Here is a 19,397-nt window from a genome sequence, read left to right as displayed (position 1 = left end):
TCCTCCTTGCTCCCTGGCACCGTCTGCAGTAGTCCAAGCCCCGTTGACACCTGAAGCATTTCAAGTGGCACAGGTCATCATGGACATGCCGGTGCCACCGATGGGCCTTAGGTATAGAGGGAAGCTGCTGTTTGCCCCTGGGTCACTGAGTACCTTTTGCTTTTGTATTTCTGCATGGACAGAGAAGAGAGCTCCGCATAGCTCCCGTGGTCTGTAAGAGAGAGACCAGGGGAAGATGTTGTGTCTCAGGCATCACCGGAAGCTGAGTATAAACTTGTGCTCTTGTTCAAGGGGCAATTCCCCAAGAACTCAGTGCTGCCATTAGTCACCAGCCCCATTGTATTGGCATCGGCGAATTGGCTCCTGGAAATCGAGGTGGTCCTCCCCAGCACTAGGCTTCTACCTTGTGGATTCATTTCCTGCCAAATAGGAGTAGGTCTAGGGACTGCAGTTGGTATCCAAAATGCCAACCCATGCTCCTTTCTGTGTCACTGGAATTGTTGATCTCTGATCGCTCCCTGTACTGGGGAGGTCAGAGTGCCCAGTCTCTGTCATCGGCATTGCACATTTTTTTGTTTGAGTGCTGTTTTGAAGTCTGGCTCCATTCCTCGGCACCACCAGTGGCAACAGAGTTGGTAGTGTTGAACCCTCTGCAAAAGACTCCATGGTCTCATGCCTAGTGGCTGTCTGTGGTGTCCTTGTACCCTGTGGGATTTCCTGGCGCAGCCTCAAGTGACTCACTCATTTGCTGGTGTCAGAGTGTAAACACCCACAGGCAGACTCGCACTAAGAACCTCTGGGGCTCAGTGCAGGAACTGCGAGGGGAAGTGGAGGCTCCCTCGGTGGCCCATGAAAGCCACACCCAAGGGTCAGGAATGGCTAAGCTTGTCACCCTGTTGGTGGAGAAGGAGACGCGCATCCTCCCACAGGACATGGAAGGCAGCCAGATGGCTCAGACATCCTCCTCCTCATCCCCTGATTGTGGTCCCCCAGGCTGATTCAAAAGCCGACCAGGACTGCTTAGAGGGTGTCAACAAACTTGGACCTCCTGGCAGAGGAGATGGAGGAGCCTTCAGACTCGCTGTTTGGGTTCTTGAGCTAGGCAGCTCTGGTAAGAGTTGCATTGTCACTGCAAGAAGGGCTGATCATCAAGCCACTCAGATTATTTGTTGTAAGCAATTTACCCCCCCACTCATATTTAATCCTTTTTTAGGGGGGATAGAGCAAAGAAGAGGATGTGAATTGTGCCTAAACAGATCGACTGCTTAACGTTAAAGTTTGTCCAATTTATTGTCCCTTCAAAACTGTTTCACTCACATTCTAGCTACGTCTACACGTGAACGCTACATCGAAGTAGCTTATTTCGATGAATAACGTCTTCGCATCCTCCAGGGCTGGCAAGGTCGACGTTCAACATCAACGTTGCGCAGCACCACATCGAAATAGGCGCTGCGAGGGAACATCTACACGCCAAAGTAGCACACATCGAAATAAGGGTACCAGGAACAGCTGCAGACAGGGTCACAGGGCGGACTAGCGCTTCTGGGGCAACAGCTAGCCGCTCCCTTAAAGGGCCCCTCCCAGACACGCAGCCTGCACAGCACGCGGTCTGCAGAGCCATAGGCACACACACCTCGAGCGACGCAGTCATGGACCCCCAGCAGCAGCAGCCAGAGGTCCACCCAGCCGCCCCTGTAGGAGCAGTGCTCGCCCTGCTCAGTGCCATGCAGGAGGCAGCTGAGCACCTCCTTGCCACAGAGGAGGAGCTGCCCGCAGGGGAGGAGGACTCAACCCCCAACCCTGCAGCACCCCGCCTCCCCACCCCCACCCCCCTCAGCCGCACACGCCGCCGGCTGTGGAGCTACTCCACCAGCACAGACTGGTGGGAGCAGCTGGTGCTCGGAGAGTGGGACGACAACCACTGGCTCCAGAACTTTCGGATGAGCCGGCAGACGTTTCTGGAGCTATGCCAGTGGCTCACCCCCGCACTCAGGCACCAGGACACCGCCATGCGGCGTGCCCTACGTGTCAAGAAACAGGTCGGCATTGCTGTCTGGAAGCTGGCCACTCCAGACAGCTACCGATCCATGGGCCAGCAGTTTGGTGTTGTCAAGGCCACCGTCAGGGCTGTCCTCATGGAGGTAAGAGAACCCATGGGGGGAGAGGGAGGCAGCCCTGGCAGGGGAGGGGAGGGGGGCCCTGGCAGGGGAGGGCCACACACACCCTGCGCACCCCTCATTGGTGCTCTCCCATGTGCTTCCCCTGCAGGTCGTCCACGCCATCAATGCCCTGCTCCTCTGGAGGCTCGTGAGGCTGGGGGACCCAGATGCCGCCATCGCGGGCTTTGCCACCCTGGGCTTCCCCAATTGCTTCAGGGCTCTGGATGGGACCCACATCCCCATCCATGCCCTGGAACACAGTGGAGGACGCTACATAAACAGGAAGGGCTACCACTCAGTGGTCCTCCAGGCCTTGGTGGACAGCCGGGGCCGTTTCCTGGACATATATGTGGGCTGGCCTGGCAGCACCCATGACGCCCGGGTGTTCCGGAACTCAGGCCTGTGCTGCCGGCTGGAGGCGGAGACCTACATCCCCCAGCGGGAGATCCCTGTGGGGGACACCACCATGCCCTCTGCGTCATCGCAGATGCCGCATACCCTCTCCGGCCCTGGCTCATGCACCCGTACATGGGCCATCTGTCAGCTAGCCAGGAGTGCTTCAACCAGCGCCTGAACCACACGCGCCAGGTGGTGGAGCGCACATTTGGGCGCCTCAAAGGGCGCTGGAGGTGTCTCCTCACCCGCCTTGGTGCAGGCCCCACCAACATCCCCCAGATTGTGGGCGCGTGCAGCGCCCTACACAACCTGGTAGAGAGCAAGGGGGAGGCCTTCTTTCACGGCTGGGCTGTGGAGGCCGGCAGGGCCGATGTGCAGCCACCCGCTGTCCCCAGTCACCAGGTGGACCCCGAAGGGACCCGGGTCCAGGAGGCCCTGCGGGCCCACTTCGATGAGGCCGCGGGGTGAACACTGGCAGGCCCCCCACCCCCCCCGCCCATCCTCCACAACACTGCCTGCCCCTACACCCACACCACAGAGCACCCAAGAGCACCCGCCCCCCCACTTTTCTTGTAAAAATAAAAGCAGACAGTTGTTTGTCAAATCAAACATCTTTTGAACTCTTATTACTACTATCTCAACGACTAACTATGTACAGGGAAATTCTAACTTATATGTGTATATATTATAAAAACAGGGATAACATGAAAGGGGAAGACAAGGAAGGAGAGAGCTATTTACATGGGGGGTAAGGATCAGCATTGTAAAACGGGTCACAAATACAAACTATTTACAGCAAAATAACAATCAACTGGGGGGGGAATATGTAGGGGGGGGGCCCCGGGCCCCACGCCCCTACAGTCCAGCACTGGGGGTGGGCGGCCGCGATTCCCGCCTCGGCCGCAGCCCTGGCTGGGGGCCAGGTGGACTGGGAGATACAGCCGGCAAGTGTCAGCTGGCCCCAGGTCCCCCTCGGCGCAATGGCCCTCGGTGGCGGTGCGACGGCGGCCGGCGCAGCAGGTGGAGCAGGCAGGGCAGGCGCTGCAGCGGCCAGCGCGGCCTGGAGGGCCAGGGAGTCCGCTATGCGGTTAAGGGTCCGCATGTAGGCCCCCCATGCCTCCTGGCGCCAGGCCTGCGCCCGCTCCTGGAGGTGGAGGCGGCATTCCTCCATCCGCAGCCCCTGCTTGGCTACCTCCAGCTGCTGATGGTGCAGTGCCAGCTGCATCCGCTGTCTTCCCCGCCGTGGGGCCGGTTGTTGCTCCGCCGAGGGGCTGGCCTGGAGTGATGGCCCCGGAGGGCTTTCCGGGACCACTGACGTCTCGCTGGCGCTCTCCTGTCCTTCCGATGGTGCAGCTGCGGAACACAGGAGGGGGGGAAGAAGAGTGGAGACAGCCATTAGTGTGGGCCCCGAGCTGTGGCCCTTGTCCCCCCACCCCTCTGCTGCAGGTTCCCCGTCCCCGTCAGATGCTGCTGTGATGTGGTTCAGGGGTCCCCCTGCAGTGCACCGCACCCCGTCCGCTGGCAGGAATGAGTCTCACTCACTCAGCAGGTACGACAGGAGGTTTATTAGGCAACAGATGCCCAGTTTCTCCCAGAAGCGACAGTACAGCAGTCAGAGACAGTCCTTCCAACCCGTCCTGGGGAGAAGACCCCGAGGGGTGCCCCTCTGGGGTGTAGCTTCCCCCTCCTCAGGCTGGCTGCCTTCCAGCTTTCCCTTCCCCTAGCCTCTAACTGCCGCCCCCGATTCAAACCCAGCTTGGTTCCTCCCTCCTCTTTGTTCAGGGCAGAGGTGTTACCTGCCAGTTGTAGCCCCAGGATCATCCTTAGCCATTGGGAGCTCTTCAGCCTGTTTCTCATATCTAGCCTGAGTCTCGCATTTGAACTCCCCCCACTCCATCACCTGGTGCTGCTGCTGCTGGGTGTCCCACCCCTTCTCCCCGGGGGACCCTAGAGGTTCCGCTCCCCCCAGCCGCAGGGATGGGGCATGGCACTGTCGTGCTGGGGGAGCAGGGGCTGATGCACTCCTGTGAGGGACATACCACTGCTGTCCTTGGGGCCATGGTCATCTGGGCATGTGGAGGGCCCTGGCCCTATCTGTTACCCCCGCCCCTCAACCCCGCGGGGGTACATACCTGACGGTTCACTCCCACGGTCGGGGGACACCCGGCTGGAGCTCCTGGATGGGAGTATGATGTGCAGGCCAGCGTCACTGGAGGAGGAGTCCTCTCCTCCTCCTCCAGTGCCCCGGGGGTGGGCTCTTGGGGGGGCCCCTGGTGTGTGGGGCTTGCTTCCGGGGCAGACTCCGTCTCTGGGGTCTGCTGGGGCTCGTCGTCCGAGGTATCAAGAGTGGCCGGAGGGGAGGAGGTATGCTGGGGGCCCAGTATGTCCCTGAGCTCCCTGTAAAAGGGGCAAGTGACGGGGGTGGCCCCAGATCGGCCGGCCGCATCCCGGGCCCGGGCGTAACCCTGCCGCAGCTCCTTCACTTTACTGCGGACATGATCCGGAGTGCGGGCAGGGTAACCCCGGGCGGCCAGGTCCTCGGCCAGCTGAGCGAACGCATCTGCATTCCGCCTCTTGCTCCTCGTTACCTGGAGCACCACCTCCTCGCTCCAGAGCCCCAGCAGGTCCCAAAGCTTGGTCTCCGTCCAGGAGGGGCCCTGCTGCCACTTCCCTGCCTGGCTGCTGGGCTGTGAGCCCTGGCTCCCCTTGGGGGGGGGGTCCTCTGGGGGGGCTGCCGGGCGGCCATCGCGTTGGGTGGGGGTGTGGGTGGCTGTGGAGGAGTGTGCAGGCTAGCCGCGTGTTACTGCTGCTTCCTGCACAGGAAGGGAGGGAGCGGGGAGCTTTAAGGGGCCACTCCACACGGCCACCATTGAGCTCAGGGGTTGGAGAGAGCATCTCTCAACCCTTCAGCTGATGGCTGCAATGGAGGACCCCGCAATTTCGATGTTGCGGGACGCGCAACGACTACACGTTCCCTACTTTGACGTTGAATGTCGAAGTAGGGCGCTATTCCCATCCCCTCGTGGGGTTAGCGACTTCAACGTCTCGCCGCCTAATGTCGATGTTAACTTCGAAATAGCGCCCAACACATGTAGCCGTGACGGGCGCTATTTCGAAGTTGGTGCCGCTACTTCGAAGTAGCGTGCACATGTAGACACGGCTTCTGTGTAAATGCATTCAAGCCTGTAAATTGCTCATGAGCTGCTCTTCACAGGAAGAGGGAGCTACAAAGGAAAATGACTTCTGGTATTCATCTAGCAGACAATGGCATAACATGATGACTGGATGCTGCAGCTAGACAAAGATCACCTGACAGATGTATTAAAAAACAAAAACAAAAAACTCCAAAGAAACCAGTGAAGACAATTAACCATTGGGACAGTTTATCTAGGGATAAAGCCTGAATATTTTTCTGCAAGATATGCAATAGCTCAGCTAGCCCCCAGTGACGCTTTATGGTCTGTGCAATGCAAAGGATCAGACTGGGTCATTGTAACCAAAGCTGGCCCAGCAGTGGGCCCCTAAAAAGAGCAACTCTCAGAATAATCAGAACAGTTGCTTGACTGGAACTCCCCCGTACATAACCTTCATAATCTTTGTCAGCATTGATAGAGGCACTTTGTGGAAATTGGTGCAATATCAGCATCTTCTCCAAAATTATTAACTTAATTCATTCAACGTATGAACCCGCAACATGCCAAGTTGTTCACAATAGTGCATCGACAGAATGCTTCAGCATACTGTCACAAGTGTGAAAAGGATGCCTGCTGTCACCTTTCCTGTTCTTGATCGCAGTGGGCTGCATTATGAACAGGACAACAGATGGCCATTGGGGCATTCAGTGGACACTTTTCAAACGGCTAGAGGACAGTGATTTTTGCTGATGTTGTTGCCCTCCTTTCACACCAACATGAAAGCATGGAAGAAAAGGTCACAACGCTTGACAACACTGTTGCAATGACTGGACTGAGCATTAACAAGGGAAAGACCAAGACAATGAGGATCAACCATTCCAGCAACACCATCATCACACTGGGAGGGGATGACCTGGAAGATCTGGAGCAGTTCACCTAGTTTGGGAGTATTATGGGCAGAGATGGAGGAACAGATAAGGATATCAGTGCCAGGTTAGGGAAAGCACCAGCTGCATTCAAGATTCTTCATGTTGTACCGAGTTCACAAATAATATCTGCGAAGATGAAACTGGATCTTCAACACAAATGTGAAGAGTAATAGAGAGCCTTGTTAGTCTGTATTCTATCAAAACAAAAAAGCAGTCGTATATAATCATGTATGATGATTTATTGGGTGGTGAGTTTTCGTGGGACAGATCCACTTCTTCAGATTGTAGCCTTACCAGAACGGACTCAATATATAAAGCACAGAGATCCAAAAATTGTTGTCAAGGTTGGCAAATCAGAAGAGCAGAGTGGCAGTGTGTGGGGTGGGGAAGTCAAGTAGGTCAAACATCTAAGTATGTAAAAGACTCATGTTACTTATTTTCATATTCCAGTAGTTTTCTGTAAAAACTAACAACTTTATAAACAAACAAAATTTAAAAATATTTTCCGTACCTAATTTGCTTTGCGTTTTTTAAAATGATTTTTAAGCTTTAAGAAAGGACAGTCCTTTTTATTGTTTTTTATGTTCTTGTACCAAAAGAACATCACTAACCATCCTTCTTTTGGCTTTTATATTGATGGGTTTTTTGCGTTTGTACTTAATATTTAATTTTTATACTGAATTACAGGGTTGCTAACTGTCAGAGTGATATTAGTTGTTAATTCAGGTGATTTTTCTCATTTTTTTGTTCTTTGTAATAAGACACCTAAAAAACTGAACACTTTTAAATTAACTTTTGAGTGTTACATGCAGCAGTTTTTCAGAATTCAACTCTTTGCATCAGTTTTCTTTTTGATTTTGTGTTCTAAAAATCTGTTCTTCATTAACTGATTGTCAGTACACAGAGCGTTTATTTATATCCTCCCAGGGAATTGTTTGTAAAAGCGTAACTGTAAGGATTTAAAGTTCTCTTGTTAATCTTAACTTGGAATTTTAAGTTAGTTGTGTGTAAAATGCTCTCAGGCTTTTTAAGTATGAGTGAATAATTAAGGAGAGAGAGGTAAAATATAATTGTGGTTCATCAGTTGCTGAAATAAATGTGCATACACAAAACATTGTTTCACATCCCAGCAGCAATCTTAACTCAGAAGTTAGTGCCAAATAGGATCTTACAGACAGCACAAAGTTCCTTATTTCCATTCCACAACTCCCTTCCTTCTTAGCCTTCCTACATGGAATTCTTATAGGCACGTTGAGTGTGCTTGTAGCGCACATTCAGGCTGCCATCTTCCCAGCCCTTGTAATTTACCCCTACTCTAGCTTGTCCTCTGAAGTGCATTGGGTTTTCACTAACTTCCCAAAAGATACACTTTAGTCTAAAGAGCAATCTTCTATGTACTAGTTTTTTTCCTTGCTTTATAGATATATAAAGCACTGTTGGCTCCATCTGAGTTTAATCAAGCATTTGTTGCTATACAGAATAGGGCCAACTTCCATAGTTAGAAATTTTATAATGAAGCTTCCCTTTAGTTTGAGGAAGTCTGGTTACTTTGAGTAAAATTTACTTTGTAAACATTCACGACTTTAAAATGCTTTGATCAGTTGTTACCTAGGTGTTTGTGCTATTTGTTATGATGTTAGTTATCTGTTTTTGGCTTACTCTTCAAGGTTTAGGTCATGGAAGGTGGTGAGATTTGTGGCGTCAACTAATTTCTTTTGACAGTGAGTGGTTCATTTGGGACCATTTGGTGCGAAGGTACATGCCAGTCTTTTCAGGTTACTGACTCCATTGCTCTGGGGAATGTAGTTGGGAGAGATCATGATTGCAAGTGGAGGTGTTCCCTCAAGGTTGGCAGCAGCCCCCACCTCACCACACCAAGTGGGGGCTAGGCTGTGGGAGTCATGCTAGTGTGAGAGGCCTATGAACTTCTCTGCAGTTCAGATTTGTACAGGGGCAGTCCCCCATACCCCTGCACAGGTGCAGTGCAGTCAGGGTCTGTCCCCCACTCAGCCACATCACATGGTTATCCTCAGTAAAAGCACTTGCCTGTGGTACAGTGCAGACTATGCCGCCAGACAGCACCATGTCCTGGTTTGCATGTGGTACAAGCTCCAAAGTCAGGAAAGATTTTCCAGGGCTGGTTGTTGCTGAAGGGGGAGGAGTCATCCCCCCCAACCACAAGGCTTATCTGGGACAAGCTGTCACTGGGAGAAGTCTTGCCCCCCATAGCAAAGATTTTGGGGGCTAGCTGTCTTCACTTTTTTTGGTGGGGCAACATGCACCATGGGGCTGGCGGAAAGCCAGTGAGGCGAGCTCATCAACAGGTCTCTCAGCTACATCCCACTTCCAGAGAAAGCCCCTGAAAGGACTCTCTCAACTACAGCCCCACCCCTTATTTTATGTTTGGAGGATGGCTCCATGCAAGGGGAATGAGGGCAATGCAGTGTGAGAAGATGACATCACATACCTACAACCACTTGTGGGGCATTTTTTCCCCATACTGCACCAGCAAAAAAAAAACCAAAAAAAAAAACCAGAATGCTATGGGGCTGAGGGAAATGTGGGGTGGGTTCCCACAATATACTGCTGCAACAGTCGATGTTTGGCAATTCAGTGTGGTAGCACTAACTTTACTTTGGGGGGGGGGGTGTGTGTGAGGATACTCAAATTGGAACTTATAAAACCCAGCATTGTAAAATTGAATTTGTCATAGTGTAAACATAGCCTTAGTGTCAGATGCCCTGAGAATACTTTTTATTTACCAGGAAGCAGTATTGTTAACCTCCAAAAGCAGGAGTCTTAAAGTTGGTTCTTGCTTTTGATACTTATGTTACGGGTATTTGATCCTACATCAAACCATCTGGTCTCTTTTGTCTGTGTGCATTTTTTAGTCAAAAAAAGTCTATTGCAAACAGCTGCAATCCAGAAGAGGGGGAAAAAACCAAGTATGACAGACCGGACAAGATGAAATAATAAGAAAATGTTACTGAGTTAATTTAATATCAATAAGAATCTCTATTAATAGTAGTAGTATTACTACTAAAACTTCGTACAGCTAAATCTCTTAATACTCCATAGTTATATTTAAAGGTAATAAAATTAAATAACATTCAGGTAAGTATTTTAAACTTAACCTAAATGTATGGAAAACTAAAGATAAAGCTTGTCAAGGGCTCCTAAACTTCTTGGTACTTGTAGACTGGTAATCTTCTGATATCCTGATTACTAATGCTAATATGTTGAGGTAGGTGGTACAGGTTGAACCTCTTTGTCTGGCACCCTCAGGACCTGGCTGGTGCTAGACAAGAGAATTTGCTGGAGGTCAATATTTTCTAGCATGTTACCAACACTTCCACTGCTTATTGGGCTCTTAGATGACATTTGGAGGTAAATTACGGCTAAAAACAGCACACAACACTGAAAGCCAGGACTGGTGGCTGTAAACAAACTTTATGGGACCACAGGAAACTTGGCCACACCCAGGATAAATGGTCATCTGGCTAACTAAAATCATGCCAGGTTATGGAGTTGGCTGGACAAGCGTGTTCCGGATTAGAGAGGTTCAACCTGTCCAAGTAAAGAGAACCTTTGTACTACAATCAGTCTTGAAAGCCACCTCATGTGAGAAGTAATGGAGTAAGAAGTTTTGAAAGAGATCTTGGCTGTGGGTCCACACTGCCATAAAATAGACGTTAAATAAAAAATCCTTAGTTCTACCGAGCCATGTCCCTCGCCATCCCCAACTACACTGTGCACACTAAAAAATGACTCCCTTTTTCAGATGTTAACAAAGCAGCATCTTTGTTTTAAGTAACCTGTCTTAAAACACAGAACTAATTTTCAGTTCAAAGGTTTATATTTCATTGAGTGACTACAGGTTATACTTCCCTTATCTGGCATGCTTGGGACCTGACAGATCCCAAAAAAGAGAATTTCCCTGATAAGGGAAGATGCGGGGCAGTGCTCAGGGACCAGCTTCCCTGGGACTCTGGCCCCAGCTCATACTCCCTGGGGCTCCACAGTCTCCAGCCAGCCCCCGTCCCCCTCTTCCCCTCACCACAGGGCAGGTGGGGGTTCTATCTCTTGCCCACAGCAGCCTCCCGGCTCTTGCTGCTGTGGGGCATGTAGTGGCTCCAGCTTCTGGCCCCACACTGCTGCGGAACAGGTGGGCACTTGGGCTCCTGGCCTTCTGCTATAGTGATGCAAGTAGGAGCTCCAGGTTAAGTCCATAGCAACCTCTCAGCTCCCCGCTGCTGTGGGGCGAGCGGGGCCTCAGGTTCTGGCCCGTGCTGCCACAGGCAGATGTGGGCTCTAGCTTGTAGCCCTTTCTGCCAAGAGACTCCAATTTCTAGCCTGATGGCAGCATTCCGGACTCTTCTGCTGCGGTGGAGGCAGGAGCTCAGACTGCTGGTCCCCATTGCTAGGGAGCTCTGGCTCCCAACCTTCAGCAGCCTTCTGCCCCCGCAGCCACAAGGCAGGTAGGGGCTCTGTCTCCCAGCCTGGCTTGGGCTCTTGCACCTTTAGGCTACTCTCACATCTGGCAACTTCTGTGGTCATTCCGGGCGACGGATGTTGCTGGACGAGAGAATACGAGATCTAAGAGCTACAACCTGTACTGCTAATTTGATCTGGTAGAGAAATAGTATTGTTCCCTGCCAGTGCATGTCAGGACATCTGACGTTGTGTGGGTGTGACACATTGGGTGGGCAGGGAATTTTTACTTGTGAACTAGAATTCCTTTTGAGAAAATGAGACAAAGAAATAGAGTTAAAGTCTGAGTCATTTACTGCTTTGTCATTTCTACTAAAGCAGACGAGTTTAGGATTTTGTATTGTTAAGATGTATACGCTTTAGCAATTTGTTATACCTGAAGGCCCGATTTTGTGAGGTGCCGAGTGTCCAAGTCCACATAAAGTAAATGCAAGCTGTATCGTTTCCCCTTACAACTTTGCTCGGCAGTGCAAGTATTGTTTTTACTACTTACAAGTCATGCTACAGTGTTTTTTCAAATTTTGCTAGCGGTGAGTTAACTAACTAAATTGTTGACGTGCAGAATTAAGTAAAATTCCAGCAAAGCAGTAAGTTATTGAGTTTTAAATCTTGTTTTTCTCATGTAGCGTTTTATCCAGTATCTGGCTTCCAGGAACACGTTGTTTAATTTGAGCAATTTCCTAGACAAAAGTGGATTGCAAGGTAAGGTATCTTCATTATAAAAGCTAACATTTTTAGGGAATAATTCATATTTTATTTTCAATGAGTTCTGGTGAACTTCCTTACTTCAGTATTTTAAAAGTTACACATCATTCCAAGAAGTTAAATTCTTCATTTTAGAACAAAGAAAATATTGCCATATGGAAAAAACAAGTAACATTTTGTATCTTACATAGGTTTGATTTTAGTCATGCTTTCTGTTTTAGTTCTGGACCAGTTTCCAACAAGAGTCAATACAAGATAAAATGAGAGGTTAAAATTTCCAACATGCATTCCAATTTCATCGTGGAGCAGGAGACATTTGTTCTTGATGCTGGCTGGTATTAGTTGAAATAAAAAGACAGCAGATAATTTTTATTTAAGTTGGTGGTCACGCAGCCTAACCCCATGCTTTCTAGAGTTAGTTAAATGAAGGAAGAAGTAAAAAAACAAAAACACAAAACAAAAAAAACCTACAAAATCATATTTGCTCGTTGCCCATTATCACCGTAAAGGGTGAAGATGTCTTTATGCCTGAGCAATTCACTCTCATGTATTCTGCAAGGATGGGAGAAGTATAACAAAACAAAAGAGGAGGAACTCCTGTACATGCTGTAGTAGGGACCAATTGCTTGAAACTGAAGTTGTTTGTTGGATGTCTGTCTTTGGCATGCATCTGATTAAGCGGGTCTTTGTCCATGAAAGCTTATGCTCCAAAATATCTGTTAGTCTATAAGGTGTCACATGCCTTCTTGTTGTTAGGCAAGAAATAGTTACTTGTCCCTATTAAAAGGTTTTCCCACTGTTTCATATTGTTCTGTTGATGCACTGAACTACTCTTAAGTTGCTAATTTGCCTGTGAAATACCAGATTTATCTCTAACTTTGCACTTTATATAGTTGCTTCAGTTTTGTTTGGCCATAATTGTTGTTGTACATGCACTCTTTCTGATGGCTGTGGACAGCAGTTTTGTTGTGGTAAATTAGGCAAAATTGCCAAGCTAAAACTTAATTGTCCAAAGAGAGACTGATCTAGAATATGAAGAGAGACCTTTACCATCTAACGCCACTATTTCTGTGTTCTAAGTCCATTATTTATTGGTTATAAAGGAGAGGGTAGGATTTCTAGGCCTGCAATCATAGGAAATATTTTTGGGTATAATTCAATTATGTCTGCCTAATCCTTCCATCTTGGCATATGTGAACTGCCTCTGATTAATGTCTATTCAGTGCATTTGGTTGTGTTAACATGTAAAAGAATACATATGAACTAAGAGATTTGGCTCTGGAAACCTAAGACTTTTGTACACACTAGGGATGTTAATGGTTTAACAAGTTTAATGGCTAGAGTCAACCTAAATCTAAATGGATGAGCATTACCAGTGGCAGTTACGGGCTGGGAGCTGGAGCAGTCTCCTGCCTGCCATGGGCAGGGGGTTGCTCCAGCCCCATGTGGCCTGCCGCATCTGGGGGGCACTTCAACACTGCTCTTGTCCGCAGTTGGTCCTGGCTTGGGAGTGCCACAGAAGGGGGCTCTCCAGCCTGACCACATTAGTCCCCATCCATGGCAGGGGGACTGCTCCAGCCCTCCTCCCTGGCTACCTCCCCACCCTCATTTAATCAGTTAATAAAACAGGATTTTACATTCCTAGTACGTACAGGTGGGCTAGATAAGAAATCTTACTACAGATAAATCAGTAATCATACATAGGCATTTTCTATGCAGGCATCCACAAATGTATGTAAAAATACTTAATCTGCTCACTGGATTCTCAGAGATGATTGACTTCAAGTGGGTAAAGAAATTACACAGTTCATGTGACCCCTCCGGATATTTGCTACATCATATATTCAAATGTCCAGGGTGTTTGCTGTACAACATAAAGTTCTTCACACCATAATATTTTTAAATGTGTCAAAAATGGACTAATTTTCTGTATAGTGGTGGATTAAGGGGAAATCTTATAAACAAAAGCAGTCACTGTGTGTATGTCATTGCCTGTTCAGAGTAATTGTTTTTGTTGAAAAATTGAGTAGAAGAAGAACAAGCTGTTGAAACCTTTTCTTTTTTAGGGTATGACATGTCCACATTTATCAGACGGTATAGTAGGTATCTGAATGAAAAAGCAGTTTCATACAGACAAGTGGCTTTTGACTTCACTAAAGTAAAAAGAGGGTAAGAGCTGTATTTATTTTTCTTAAAGTCTTACTTGCAGTACATACTAACAAGTTGTGTTCAAATCAAGTTGAATATCTTTTCACTGGTATTGATCAATTTATTCTGTGCATTGTCTACTAAAAATGGCAGTTCAGTTGAGTTGTAATGTGTTTCATTTCAGAAATTTTGGGGACTACTCTCTTTTGAAAAAAATGAAATGGAAGTCAGTTTTGTGCATCAGACTGAGGCAACTGGTGGTAGCTACATAATCTGGCCAATAAACTTTTCCTTGATATGCAAGGAAGCTGTGTTGTATTTGGTGCCATTGGTGTGAAACTGCACTTTTTATTTCAGAAAATTATGGAGATGGGCGTTTATGTGAAATACTTTGCTGTACCTCCTGTTCCTTCATTACACCATTCTCAAAGTGGCTGTGTCTACAGTTTGTGGTACTGTAATGTGGAGTGATATTTAGAACAGAATGGCCATCATTCTGGGGAATGGTAGAAGTTGCATCATCAGTTTAAATCAGTTCCCCAAGCCTCCTAGACAGGCTAAGCAAACAGAGGCCCCATGGGGTTAACTGGGTGGGGGCCCAGCTGCAGCAGGGGCAGACTGCTCTGGTGGGAGGGGCTTGCCGTTTGTCCTTCATTTGGAAGAAGGCACCCCTCAGGCCAGCTCCTTTGGGGGCCCAGATGCAAAGCTCTCTGTTCACAACTTGAGTGCAGGGCTGCCTGTGTGGAGCAAGTGTCGCATCCCAATGGAGGTGGATGGGAGAAAGGTCAGGAGGTTCTGTAATATGGATGCATATGTGACATTAGCCTGGTGTGGCACACAACAGCTAACTGTTGGCTAAGCAGCTGCTTTAGAGAGAGCGTACGTTAAAGTCATGGTGGCTCTAATATATTTGAAGAAATAAATTGAATATTCTTCAAGTGAATGTTGATATGGATTCTGTTCTTGGTGCTCATGTTCCCCATTTATTCAAAATTCAGTCTTCTCTCAAAGGTGACTAGACCTTCAGTCACTTTTGTTGCTCTTTGACTGTCTCCAGTTTGTCCACATCTTTTCTGAAAAGTGGCACCCAGAACTCAACAGTTCTCCAATTGAGGCGTAATCAGCATGGCTAGTGTAGAGTGGAAAACATATATTGTGCTTACAACACCTCTGTTAATACATCCCAGAACATCTACTTTTTTTGCAACAGTGTCACTTTGTTGACTTGTATTTATCTTGTGGTTCATTATGACTCCCTAGATCCTTCTGTGCCGAACTCCTTCCTCCTCCTTCCTTTGTCCCTTCATTTTTCCCTTTTGAATTTCATCCTGTTTAACTTAGACCTTTTTTCCAGTTTGTCCAGATAATTTTGAATTATAATCCTGTCTTCCAAAGCACTGCAACCCCTCTCATCTTGGTATAATCTGCAGATTTTATATTTTTGAAACAGTTTGCTGGACTGCGAAGTCTGAAGGAGAGGTGAAATCAGTGTATCTGTGGAGCAGATTCCCATGTAGCCATGATGGCTAGGATTCTACAAGAAGATCTGTCCTCATGAGCTGGGATACACTCTGTAATGGAGTACTTTGTACCGCTACCTGCTATGACTCTGGCAGATTTCTGCACATGGAGAAGAGAGGCTCATATAGATCAATTTCAAACATAGGACCTGTAGTCACTTCTGGCACTCACCTGCATGTAAATATCCAGGGACTGAGCCATCCCCACGTTGTGTGAAGCATTCATGTTTCAACAACAAGGACATGCAATCCTGGGGCTAACACAGCACCACAACTATGCATTATGTCAGCAGACTAAGAGGCTAGGTCATTTTCGCTGTCAGGAGGACATTTGGCTCTGGGCTCAATGTGTTTATCACTGGATTGTGCCATTGGCCATGCATCTTTCAACATTCAGAGACTGCTACCAGATTATTTCAACACACAGTTCTTCTTTGAGTGGTCCCTGTGGGTGCTCCACAATAGGTGTTGGGCTCGCCCGGCGCCGCAGATCGGAATTCTTCTAGCAGTTTCTACTGGATCGCGCATGCGCTGACGCGCGCTGCTCCCTTGTGCGCCCCCGGCCATGTGCGCGATCCGGTCCCCGCCAGTTCCTTCTCAACCGCCATCGCCTGCAGATGGAATCCGCGCCAGCTAAAGCGAGAGTCAGATAAGATAGTTTTTTAGTTTTTTACGTGTAGTTCGTTTGTTTTGTCACAAAAAAAAAAAGAAGAAGAGAGAGAGAATATTAGACAGCAGAGAGAAGAGGAATGAAGGAGAGAGGGGCGGGCAAGAAGGCTGTTAAGCTGTCGGCTGCCCTGAAGGCCGTGAATGTTATTTTGGGTTAGAAAGCAGTGATTAGTGGCTAAGTAACCTATTAACAGTAAAGACTCACCGCGATGGCTTCTTTGGGGTTTAAGAAGTGTGAGTCATGCCGCGAGGCTGTGCTGGCCTCTGATGGGCATAGTGAATGCATTCGCTGCCTGGGAGAGTTGCACGTTACCCAGAAGTGTTCCCACTGCACTAAGGTTACAGCCAGGGCCAGGAAAGACAGAGAGATGAGGCTCAAAATGCTCTTGTTTGATGAGGCTCTCCACCCGGAACCGCTGGAGAAGCCTCACGCAGAAGGGCCCTCTGGGTTGCATAAAAGGAAGGCAGCCTCTTTGACCCCCTCTGTGCAGAAGAGGAGGAAACTCTCCCCGGCCCGATCCTTGCCGGCGGGCCTAGCGGGCAGGACAAGCGGAACGCAGAGCCCCCAGCTGCGAGCTCATGAAAGCGGCAGCGCAGCAGCGCACGTGGCAGAGGCCGAGCCTCCGATTACACATCAGGCGGCACGGAAGGCGCCGTGAGTGCCAGCCCAGCAAGCGCTGGAATCGGTGGCACCGACGCATGCGGCACTGGCTTCCGTGGCGCCGACGGTGCAGGGGCACCCGGCACAGAGCCTACTGGTGCCAGAGGAAGCTACCCGCGCGGCGCCGACAACGGGGCCGAGATCCCCGGCATGGGAGGGGGCGGCGCCCACCCCACAGGGGAGGGGCAAGGCAAAAGCAAAAACTCGGCACCTTAGTCCATCTCCAGGCAGGGCCGCACTGCCCTTATCATCCAGCCCCGGCCCCCGAGATACACACGCCGCACGACCGGGCTGTAACTCCACCGGCTTATCTTGGGCCTCCCTCTCCGTTCCTCCAACCAATTTCGCTGTGGCTCGGGCCACCTTCACCATTTTTGGGCATGGATCCCCTTGAGTACTATCACAAACCGGCTTCACCACTATCTATGTCGTTGCGGAGGTCCTGCTCTCCCAGACATCATGGGTATACTTCCCGATTGTGGTCCAGGTCTCCATCACCGGGCCCTTGCCCATGCTGCTATGGTCGTCCTCATCATGCTGAACACAGATACCACAGGTCTAGATCCAGGGGCAGGTCCTCTCCTACTACTCGTCAATACTCCCGTGTACACTCTCGCCCTGGGATGGGAACACAGTTGTCCCAGGGGGAATTAGGTCCAGAATCCCGAGACTTCCCTTCACAGTCCTCCAGGGAGCAAGTATATCACCAAACTTGGGAGCCAGAGGATTTGGGGGAGGTTTACCCCAGCGGTTCCTCCTCATCCTCCCCAGATGAGGCCATGGCCCCCAGGGATGTCTCCCCTCCGGATGACCTTAAACAATTCCAGGAGCTGTTCGAAAGAGTAGCTTTCACACAGGACATTCAAATAGCAGAGGTGCAGGAGAAGCACCATAAATTCCTGAAAAATTTGAGACCGCCGGTTTCATCTAAAATCACTATCCCGCTGGACGAAGCCATTTTGGAGTCAGACACTAACATATGGCAGACCCCAGCCTCTATTCCGCCTACGAACAAGAGAGCGGATAAGAAGTACCTCATCCCAGCCAAGGGCATGGAGTTCCTCTTTAGTCACCCGCAACCAAATTCTTTGGTGGTCGAATTGTGCCAGCAGAGGTCGAAGACGTCTCAGTACAAATCGGGGGGGTAGGATCAAGATGCTAAGAAGCTAGAGCTGTTTGGCAGGAAGGTCTGTTCCTCCTCTACCCTATTATTGAGAATGGCAAATTACACGGCACATCTATCAAACCATAACTTTGACAATTACTCTAGACTCAGTCCCCTCATAGATTCACTCCTGGAGGACAAGAAGCCAGTGTTAAAGGCGATCGTCCAAGACGGTTATGCAGCGTCGCGGACGGGAGTGCAGATTGCTCTGGACGTGGCGGACACAGCGGTATATTCAACAGCCGCAGCAGTGGTAATGCGTAGGGAATCCTGGCTCCAGACGTCTGGTATCCCCAGAGACCTACATTCGAAGATCATGGATCTTCCCTTTGATAAGCAAAAGCAGTTTGCGGACTCAACCGACTCGGTCCTCCACTCCAGCAAAGACTCAAGGGCCACGCTTAGGACCTTGGGTATTTATACTCCCTCATACAAGAAAAAGAAATTTTGTCCTCAGCAAAGCCATACACCCTCGGGACAGGCCCAGAGACAGCAAGTTTGACGGGTATGTCGGGGGCTGCACTATCAATACCATCGCTCAATGCCATTCTTATCTCATGTTCCATCATCACCTCAAACCGTTCCACTCCCAACGGCAAAAGATCACCACAGACAAATGGGTGCTAGAAATTATAGCCACGGGTTACACGATCCCTTTCCAGTCACTTCCACCAACGAAGCCTCCCGCCCGGACTCATCTCAGGGATCCTGCCCACGAGGCAAGGCTGAAGCAGGACATAGATCACCTTATGTTCATAGGGGTGGTGGAAAGAGTGCCGGAACAATTCCAAGGGAAAGGTTTTTATTCACGCTACTTCCTAAAAGAGAAGAAAACAGGAGGCTGGAGATCGATTTTTGGATCTACGGCGCCTCAGCCGTTACTTGCGCAAGCAACGCTTTCGGATGATCACAGTTGCCTCCATACTTATGGCACTGGACACTGGAGACTGGTTTGCAGCCCTCGACTTACAAGATGCTTACTTTCATATAACAATCCACCCGGCACACAGGCGCTTCCTCCGCTTCACGGTCGGCGGGGAACATTTCCAGTACAGTGTTCTTCCGTTCGGCCTATCCTCGGCACCCAGAGTCTTTACCAAAACCCTGGCAGTGGTATCAGCCTATCTGCACAGACGGGGGGTGTTTATTTTGCCATATCTGGACGACTGTCTACTAAAAGGGGCCTTGCAGGCAGAGGTCCTACACATAATACGCGTCACCGCGAACACGTTTACTTCGCTGGGCCTAGTTATCAACCTCGCAAAGTTGAAGACCAAACGCGCACACGATATAGAGTTCATAGGGGTATGCATAAACTCTATCACAGCAAGAGTATACTTGCCCGACGCCCACTTCTGCGCCATCAGCTCCCTGGTGCAAGTCATGACGTGCAGCCCCACGGTGCTGGTCCTAACGTGTC

The 19,397-nt window shown here is 49.4% G+C and overlaps 1 protein-coding gene across 7 annotated transcripts in view; it reads left to right on the top strand.

Moving 5' to 3' along the window:
- Window positions 1-19,397, top strand: part of PICALM (phosphatidylinositol binding clathrin assembly protein) — a 171,876-nt gene that overhangs the window by 48,154 nt on the left and 104,325 nt on the right. For 6 of the 7 annotated variants that reach the window (XM_074983701.1, XM_074983739.1, XM_074983709.1 and 3 more), the window contains exons 3-4: window positions 11,736-11,811; window positions 13,881-13,983. The exons of the other annotated variant lie outside the window; for it this stretch is intronic. In XM_074983701.1, coding sequence (XP_074839802.1) covers window positions 11,736-11,811; window positions 13,881-13,983 — 179 coding nt within the window. The remainder of the gene's footprint in view (window positions 1-11,735; window positions 11,812-13,880; window positions 13,984-19,397) is intronic. 7 annotated transcript variants of the gene reach the window in all.

This window comes from Carettochelys insculpta, chromosome 1, assembly GCF_033958435.1.
Source record: "Carettochelys insculpta isolate YL-2023 chromosome 1, ASM3395843v1, whole genome shotgun sequence".
Taxonomy (NCBI): Eukaryota; Metazoa; Chordata; order Testudines; family Carettochelyidae; genus Carettochelys; species Carettochelys insculpta.
Note: the sequence above shows the minus strand (reverse complement) of the source record. Positions and strands in the feature narration are given on the sequence as shown.